Source organism: Arvicola amphibius, chromosome 14 (assembly GCF_903992535.2).
Source record: "Arvicola amphibius chromosome 14, mArvAmp1.2, whole genome shotgun sequence".
Lineage (NCBI taxonomy): Eukaryota > Metazoa > Chordata > Mammalia > Rodentia > Cricetidae > Arvicola > Arvicola amphibius.
In genome coordinates this window covers 23,544,304-23,554,446 of record NC_052060.1, presented here as the reverse complement: position 1 = coordinate 23,554,446, position 10,143 = coordinate 23,544,304, and the positions used below count along the sequence as shown (strand labels likewise).

Below are 10,143 nucleotides of genomic sequence, written 5' to 3'. Positions count from 1 at the left end.
ATGAAGTTCTTCCTGTTGCTTTCCCTCATTGGGTTCTGCTGGGCTCAGTATGACCCACACACTCAACATGGACGGACTTCTATCGTCCACCTGTTTGAGTGGCGCTGGGTTGATATTGCCAAGGAATGTGAGAGATACTTAGCTCCTAAGGGATTTGGAGGTGTGCAGGTAAGATTTGTTTAAAATTCAAATGCTGAGTTCACTGTGCTCACATAAAAGTGTATTATAATCAAGACCAGTGAGTTTGAAGGATAACTTTTTTTCACATATACCTTTCCTGTGGAAGGAAACGTTTTGGTAGGGGTGGCTTCTTTATACTTTGTTGTAGGATATTTACACAGGAACTCTGCAATATCCTTCCATATTTTCATGTGGTTGTTAATCAACAGATCTGCATATGCACAGCGTGAGAAATAAATTGGATCACTTATAGGTTTTTATCAAGATTTAATTATATAAGGTAAGCTTTAATCCAGCACTAATTATAATAGTTCTATTTGTAGGTCTCTCCACCCAATGAAAATATTGTGGTTTCTAATCCGTCAAGGCCATGGTGGGAAAGATACCAACCAATTAGCTACAAAATATGCACAAGGTCTGGAAATGAAGATGAATTCAAGGACATGGTGAAGAGGTGCAACAATGTTGGTGTAAGTGAAGTCACATTTTCTTTACAGTTATTATATATACAATATTTCTCTTTGTTTCAAGTTCTTTCTGTTTGAGTAGATTTTAAATTTCTGAAATCTTACATTGCATATTTTTCTATTAATAAAAATATTCTTCTGTCTTATTGTCACCTTTTAAATTCCTTAATACTGCAAAATGTTTACTTTTAAAATTAATAGCTTCAAATACCATATTTCTGTTAGGTATTAGGCCATATGTGAGGATTAATTATTTTATATAATTCCTTTTTCTCCCAACAATTCTTAGATTTTCTTCCCCATCATTGTGTTTAATGGTAAGTACCCACTTTCTCCTATAATGAAGAGATATCTATCTACCTCCTGGTCTTCAGATTCACAACATATATTGCAATCACCATTCTTCTAGTGATGCTGAAAAATTTGAAACACAGTACTGTCATTTTTAAACTGTGCTTTCCTTCCTCAAAACCAGATTTTTTTTTTTGTTTATAATTGTAATAGTTTTTGTTTAGCTCCATTGAGCAGTTCTATATCCTTTTCTTAATATTAGGACACTGTTGATCTAATTTCACATTATTTTCCTTTCCCACTTGACTCTCTTTTCTAACATAAATGTATCAAGAATTGGAATATATGTTTTGGAGATTTCCTAGCATGTTACAATTTTGCGACTGAAACTTAGATTCCTGAGTCTAGCTGAAGAATGCACTTTTCTTCTCCAGGTCCGTATTTATGTGGATGCAGTTATTAACCACATGTGTGGCGCAGGCGGTGGTGCAGGGACAAGCAGTACCTGTGGAACTTACTACAATGCCAATAACAGGGACTTCCCTGGAGTTTCATATTCTGCTACCCATTTTAATGACGGAAAATGCAACGGAGAAATTAATAACTACAATGATGCTAATCAGGTAATAAGAGAAATATTAATCAGAATAAAGAAGCATCAAGGTATCTAGAAATGCACAAGGAATTTATGGAAAACCATTAGACATATTCAGATTCCATAGGAAAAGAGATCCTATGAAAAAAATCTTGAATAATAGAAATGGAAAAAATGTACTGGATTTTTATTGCATGATTTTTAGGGATACACCAAAATTCAATTATGAAATGGAGATATACTCTGGTGACCTTGGGTGAAAAAATTAAAAGCATGGTTTCATCAATTATATAAACATTGCAGTATGGAAAAATTATTAAAAATAACAATAACTATTTTAAAACCATTTCAATTATTGGCTATATTTTCACATTTGAAGTAGTATGCTTACTTAACTTGTAAAAATTTCTGGAATTGAATCTGTAAACAATGAAAAATAAAGAAAGATCAAATATAAAATAAAATAAATAAAGTAAAGAGAAAAAGGGAGGAAGAGGAGATCAGAAGTTGTGAGAGAATAGGAGAAGGGATGGAGAACAGAGAGAAGAAAAAAATAGAGAAAAAGATGGAGAAAAAAAAAGAATTAGCCAGCTAAAATTCTTACCAATTTTATCTGATAGTTCTGTATCTACCACAATTTTTTTTTAAAATCTGTGTTCAAATTAAATCATCAGTACTCCTCATGTTCTAAGGAAAGACAATATTCTATGATCTAAGTAAATGCAATAAGAAAATATCCATTTGTAAATGAATGAAGGACTGAATGAAGCAGTGAATTCATAAACCATATGTGTCATTGTATACATCATCTTTTAAAAAATAGGTCAGAAATTGTCGTCTGTCTGGCCTTCTGGATCTTGCACTTGATAAAAGTTATGTTCGTGGCAAGGTGGCTGACTACATGAACCGTCTCATTGACATTGGTGTAGCAGGGTTCAGACTTGATGCTGCTAAGCACATGTGGCCTGGAGACATAAAGGCGATTTTGGACAAACTACATAACTTAAATACAAAATGGTTCTCTGCAGGAAGCAAGCCATTCATTTTTCAAGAGGTAAAACAATATACATGTTTTTTGAAATTTAATACTATAATTTAATTGCAATGTTTCTTCCTTCCCTTTCCTCTCTCTAAACTCTCCCATATATGCCTTCATATTCTCCTTAAAGTTTGTGGGCTTTCTTTTGACTCTTTGTTTATTGAACACACATACTATGTATGTACATATATGTGTTCTTATATATTATATATTCATATTTAAGAGCATATTTATATATACTTATATACACATGTTCTTAAGTTATATAAATTTACATACTTGTTTCTAAATATTTTTAAAATTGTTAAACATATTGTATTTAGGAATATATGTATATATATGTATAAATATATATGCTCTTAATTATAACTGATATATTCTACATTGCTAAATATATTTATATATTGGTACTAGACAACCAATTAATATAGCCTTTCCTGATTTTTATTTCCCAATTTCCTCAGTTGCCTACAGTTTCTATATTTCTTTGTATAATTTTGAGCCCTTGTGGGCTATTTCTTAAATGTCATCACTTTGAAAATTAGGTAGTAGATTTTACTAAGCATAAAATTCATAATATAGGTTAATATTTCAGTCAGTTATACACTGTAGAATTCAATTACTTAATAATAGATTGTGGTTATTTGTAAGTAGCACAGTTAATTCTTTACCACAGCAGGTTCCAACTTTGTGCAAATTTTGTTAATTCATTTTCTAAATTCCCAGATATCATTATAAAAGATAGAGCACTCATATTGTTTTTATATAGTTTGAGATTCATCTCACAGTATCAGTTTGCAAAGTGATGAAGAATTCTTTGTGGCAATAATATCATTTGAAGTGTACTGGGATAATGCCTTTGAAGCTCTGTTTCCCTGGAAACACTAATGAGTTTATAAACATCTGATGCTCACTTGACAACAAGCATTATATCAATATGAACTAATGAATTTTCCCCTATGTTAACCACCCCGGAGGAGGATAAGAAGTGACCCTATCATTTGGATTCTTTAAATATTGTGACATATAATTTATGAAAAACTCAGAATCTTAGTAGAAAGAAAACCATTAGGATCATTTCAAATAACACAAATATTATAAGGATTTCTGAATGACATTATATTTCAATAATATGCTTTAACTTTATATTAAAAATTACAGCTGACCCAATGTATCTACTAGGTCATTGATCTGGGTGGCGAGGCAATTAAAAGTAGTGAGTACTTTGGAAATGGTCGTGTGACAGAATTCAAGTATGGAGCAAAACTTGGCACAGTTATCCGCAAGTGGAATGGAGAGAAGATGGCCTATTTAAAGTAAATATACACCTTTTATTCATTTTCTCTGTCATAGATTTTATGTCATTTGATATCAGTACTATTATTATAATAGTACATTACAGTACTATTCTCATTTAAACAACTATGATTAATTATTAGGCTCAATGTTTTTAAACTCCACCAAATTATTTTTCTGTTTGGATGTCATTCACCAGGTAGCCCTAGATTTCCAAACTTTCACTTAGTGGTTTTTGTCTGTTTGTAATAAATCCATTACTTTTCAGGAATGTTTATATATGTTCTATTAAAGCTAGATTATTATTACAAGAATAGCTATATACATAAATGATACTTATAATGTCAAGTATGAAGTTTAAATATTTTATATCAAAGAGTTAATTTGAAAATTTTAGTGTTTTTATAATAATAGAACTGCAGATTTCTACTTTACATAACATCAAATGGATTTTTTGCTTTTCAAGTCCATAACATTACAATTCAATAAAAATTTTAAAGAAAATAAACACTTTAAGAATAAAAGATTATACCATAACAACCAAATGGGATATATATCATCATAGAAAATAATATTCTATGTTCATATATATGTATATATGAGTACATATATATGTACATATGAATCTCTCTTATAGGAACACATGAACATATATACATATATGAACATATATACATATATATACGAACACACACACACATATATATATATGTTCATGTGTTCCTATAAGAGAGATTTAATATGGAATTGTCATTTATTTAGATAACTCAGGATGCCATATGTAAAGTTAGTCTAAGCATTGTGAAATAATAATTTGCTTTTTTTTAAATGTAGGAACTGGGGAGAAGGTTGGGGTTTCGTGCCTACTGACAGAGCCCTTGTATTTGTGGACAACCATGATAATCAGCGAGGACATGGTGCTGGAGGTGCATCCATCCTGACCTTCTGGGATGCTAGGTGGGAGAACATTCTTTGCTGTTGTGTAATCTCTTTTTAACGATCGCATTACTTTATATACTTCTGCTTTAAAACCATTTTTAAAATTTCAGAATGTATAAAATGGCAGTTGGATTTATGTTGGCTCATCCTTATGGATTCACGCGAGTAATGTCAAGTTACCGTTGGACAAGAAAGTTCCAGAATGGAAAAGTAAGTCTTAAAATTCTTCAAAGAACATTGTAATCTAGAAAAGGAAGAGGTTTCGATTTAATTTCACATGAAATTGTAGCATATGATACTTATTATTACGTGTTTATTCACCAATTTTTGTACGGTAAAGACATTGAAAGTATACCTGATAGGAAAAGCAGTAATTTAAATAGGAGAAAGGACAGAATAAAAATAGGTATTCCTGATAAAGTTCACCATAAAACTTAACGGGGATAATGTCTGCTAACATTGAGTAGAATTTCAAATTCTTTCTAATTCAATGTTAGTGTATTAAGATACTTTTATTTTTTTTCCTGTGGCAAAAGAAGGTATCTGAATTGAAGGAGATTAAGGAGTATAATAGATTGAAAATTACACAACAATGATTTGCTAGAAGTCTATAAACAATATGTGTTTACAGAATTATATACAATATAAGTTGTTGATTAGGTGCCTAAGCAGAAACAATTTTAAAATTAATCTAAGAATTACAAATATTATGTATTGTTTGTTAAGTGCAAAAGTTTAAACAATTTCAAAATTAATCTAGGAAATAAAACCTTTAGATATCTGACAGACTATGTGAAATTTTTCTTTCAATGCAAGAATCTAGCTTCAGAGGGAAACATCAAATATAAAATAGAAATGTTTCTTCTTTAGACAACTGAAAACCAATTTTTCCTATTTTCTTTTGAAAATGAGTTTCCTTCTGTTTTTATTGAAATTTGCTCTAATCCTGAAGAGCTTTCAGACTCGAATGAGCCTTTCTATTTTTCAGAAATGTATTTACCATTCAACCATCATCAAATGTGCATTTATACTTTGTTAAGCTCTATAAGGAAAGTCAGGATATTTTATAAACACATTTAACAAGCAAGTAGTAAGAAATCAACTAATATTAGCTTATAAATTCTTATATTAAAAGCATTTTAATATATGCTCTTGAAATTTCTGAGTAGCTTAGAGCTATGCCCCATTTTTATGGATAAACTGAGGACATGCATATTATGTATGAAGATGTATGAAGAACATGCATATGTATGAGGACATGCATATTATGTATGAAGAAGTCACTACTTCTCAGGTAGTGACTGAAGTCTGTTCTCTAATGCTAGTGTTCCTGTCTCTAATTGTACTGATATTAGACGACATTGAAGAGATTTTAGTTGTATTTAGAAGTGATGTTAGTGGTACTTCTTTGATAGAATGAAAAGTTTAAGAATTGCTACTGTCGGTTTGAATTGAGTAGTAGAAAATATGAATTTGCACAGAAGTGAAGGTCCATAAAACACTGCAGGACTTAGACACTGCAAAGAAAGAAGTAGCATAAAAGGTTTGCACCAGTGGAAAGAATTGGGCAGACACAAGCACTCAAATGACCTGATTCTTTTGATAATTAAGGATGTGAATGACTGGATTGGACCACCTAATAAAAATGGAGTAACGAAAGAAGTGACCATTAATGCAGACACGACTTGTGGCAACGACTGGGTCTGTGAACATCGATGGCGTCAAATAAGGTGGGAATTTCCCCACGGACCTTGTCTAATAAGAAAGTGACTTAACTTCTGTTTAAAATTGTTGAAGTTTACGGGTACCAGAATTTCACATGATACTGTGCTTCTAGGAACATGGTTGCCTTCAGAAACGTAGTCAATGGTCAGCCTTTCTCAAACTGGTGGGATAATGGCAGCAACCAAGTAGCTTTTGGGAGAGGAAACAAAGGATTCATTGTCTTTAACAATGAAGACAAGTAAGTCAATATAAGTTAAAGTGGGATCATATACTATTATATGCTTAGATCTTTTCTTTTCCTGTTCATTAATATCTTTCATATGTGAAAAATCGTTAAATAATGAGTTTATGCCCCAAAATAATTGTTCAGGATACAGAAGAAAAACAATATTTGCTTATATATTATTTCTTTTAACATAGCTTAAAATGGCAGTAGCATGTATTCGTATTTGCAAGCTCATTTGACACATTTCACAAAGCATATAAATAGTAAATATAAGTCTTAACATCATTAAACAATGTATCATAATAGGACTGGAGTACTTTCCCACAACCTTTGAATATCGCCTACTTTTTATCCATTATACTTATACAGAGTCTTCAATTTCTACTCTTTTTTAAATGTTTAAAAATATATGAATATTTGAATCTGGTCTATGAGTATCTTCAATAAGCTGCTGAGTTTTGATTTTAAAACTTTCATTATTGCCCTTCCACTGTGTTTTTTTTTTTTCATCTGAGTGGTCTAGCTAAGAAACCAAGAGTGGAGGCTAAAGTCTTTAATGCCAGCAGACAGAGGAACCCATATTGCCATGGGTTTGAGGCCAAGGATGTGTAAAGAGATCCTGTCTCTCAAAAAACAAAATAAACAGTCATAAAATAATTATTACTCGGAGAATCTTTTTGAGAGTCAGTGAACTGTCTAAATCAGCTATCTTTTTGTTCAACAAGTCATATTTTATTGGTTTAGAACAAAATAATTTAAGGTACATAATTTTTTGAAAGAACACATGGCTGGTGGTTTGGGAATACTAGAATTACTTTATACAGACAGTTTCCTAATACAAGCTTATCTGTATCCATACAAATGCTAGATAATGTTTAATTATAGAAAAAGTCCTTTGTGGTGTCTTGTAATCTAATAACTTTGGGAGAAAATGATGCTGCTAACATTTTTAGAAGACATCAGTTTAAATCCATCAGAGCACGAACTTGAAAAAATGATGGTCCTCCCAGGAAGCCTTTACTACTGAGCCTCACTGGATTCTTTAGCTTTCTTTGCCTGGTGGCAGTCACCAGCGCCCATGGAACTAACAGACATTTATAATAATGTCTACAGTCTGGAGAATTCTCTTACTCCTCCACTTACTGTATTTTCTTTGGGATTCACTGATTTTTTTAAGGATCTATATTTATAATTTTATTGATAACAGATCTTCCTGCATTTGAGTGGTTTAAATTTATGTAAAATACTCCTTTTTTAGGGCTTTGTCAAAAACTTTACAGACTGGTCTTCCTGCTGGCACATACTGTGATGTCATTTCTGGAGATAAGATAAATGGCAAATGCACTGGAACTAAAGTCAGTGTTGGCAGTGATGGCAAAGCTCACTTTTCTATTAGTAACTCTGCTGAAGACCCATTTATTGCAATCCATGCTGAATCAAAATTGTGAGAACCAAATTAAATACATGTAAATCATCAATTAAGTGTGTTTCTTTTTTATGTGTGCCTTATTATTTTTTATTTTTCTCTTATTTATTATGATGTGTGCATGTGTGTTGTTTATTTCGAGCCCTGGAGTATATGTAGGATGTTGGAACAACCTGTGTCATGGCTTTGCCTAACTCCCTTTGCCAATGGGCTGTGAGGTCACACTTAAGTCATCAGAATTCCCAGGAAAGCACCTTTACATGCTGAGCAATGTTGCTAACTCATAAGTAAGTTAATTGCAGAGATTCTTTCTTTTAATTAAAAGCCATAAACAATCAACCTAAATATGCAGAAATTATAAACCTCACCTATATTATCAGATAACAATATCTAAGATTTACTATGAATTAGCAGAAAAATCTATATTTTTCCCAAGAAAATTCTCAGAAATCTGGATTGCATCCTTACGAATACATTGCTTTACCATCAATGTAATTTCCATCATGTATTTCTAGACATTGCATAAAATTTTTTTTTTCATTCTCATGGTTTATTTTTTTTTATATTTAAAAATTTCCATCTCCTTCCCTCCTCCTCCCCCTCCCTCCGCTCCTCCTCCCCCTTCCCGCCCCTCCTTCTCCCCCTTCCCTCCCCTTCCCTTCACCCATACCTCCCCTCCCTCCCTCTCAAGGCCAAGGAGCCATCAGGGTTCCCCACTCTATGCTAAGTCCAAGGTCCTCCCAACTCCCCCCAGGTCCAGGAAGGTGATCGACCAAGCTGAGAAGGCTCCCACAGAGCCCGTCCATGCAGAAGAATCAGAGCCCAGCGCCAATGTCCTTTGCTTCTCAGTCAGCCCCCGCTGTTGGCCACATTCAGAGAGACGGGTTTGGTCGCATGATCCATCAGTCCCATTCCAACTGGAGTTGGTGATCTCCCTTTAGTTCTGTCCCACCGTCTCCATGAGTGAACGCACCCCTCACGTTCCTGACTTTCTCCCTCATGTTCTCGCTCCTTCTGCTCCTCATCAGGACCTTGGGAGCTCAGTCCAGTGCTCCAATGTGAAATTCACTCACCATCTAATCACTAAGTAAACATACCTTTGGCCACCTGGGAATACATCATTGTTTAATTTTATCTAGCTATCACTTTATTCAAATTTCTCTTATAAACAGTGATTCAAGAAAAATTATTTTTTTCCTAATTCCACACTACACACACGTATACTGTATGTTGATCATAAATCAACATCCTATAAGATACACATATCATCTTTTATATTTTTTCCACTTCCATCTTTTCCATTTCCCATTCACTTTAGAGCACCCATACACATGCACACACATGTTCAACTTTTTTTTTTAGTTGATATTTGGCACTTAAGTACAATGCTCTCATGAATGAGAGTGGAAAGCTATTTTCTTGATAAAAATAAATTGTCAGTGGTCACAATGACTCCATATAGTGAAGCAATGACTAACAGTCTAGAAGCCATTCATGCAGTCTTGGGACCTTTCAGTTTTGCCTGATTTACAGTGGAATGTTGATGTCTCCAGAGTTCTGTGGGACTTCTGCAGACAAACACTGATATTATATGTGCATGGGTACAACAGTGACATCCTGAACAGATGACTCCTCTTCCCAGGATTCCTTTCATTCTGTGACTCTTACGTGATCACTTCCTTAATCATCTATTGTGCCTGGAAATGGTTACAGAAAAGATCTTTTAGGGAGGAAATGTCAGTAGGCAGTCGTGTTTTTGTGACTGGATGAATTATGACTCTCAGCACTAGCTACCACTAACTGCAAAGACAAACTTCACTGGTCAAAGTTGAGTAAAACATCAGCCAGACCCTTTATTTCCTGCTTATCAAGTCCTTTTTATGCCTCTCAGTTAATTTTATTTATTTATTTTTTTATTTTTTGGTTTTTTCGAGACAGGGTTTCTCTGCAGCTTTAGAG

The 10,143-nt window shown here is 33.2% G+C and overlaps 1 protein-coding gene across 3 annotated transcripts; it reads left to right on the top strand.

The window, feature by feature from the left end:
* Nucleotides 1-8,206, top strand: LOC119800654 (pancreatic alpha-amylase). Of its 3 annotated transcripts, none has more exons than XM_038310834.1 (10): nt 1-168; nt 504-650; nt 1,373-1,561; nt 2,357-2,422; nt 3,755-3,888; nt 4,703-4,825; nt 4,918-5,017; nt 6,419-6,537; nt 6,645-6,770; nt 8,017-8,206. In XM_038310834.1, the coding sequence occupies exons 1-10, from the start codon at nt 1-3 to the stop codon at nt 8,204-8,206; spliced, it is 1,362 nt and encodes a 453-aa protein (XP_038166762.1). The 3 variants fall into 3 exon arrangements, with proteins under 3 accessions (XP_038166762.1, XP_038166760.1, XP_038166763.1); XM_038310832.1 differs by having other exon boundaries at nt 2,357-2,587; XM_038310835.1 differs by lacking the exon at nt 2,357-2,422.
* The last annotated feature ends 1,937 nt before the right edge of the window (nt 8,207-10,143 follow it).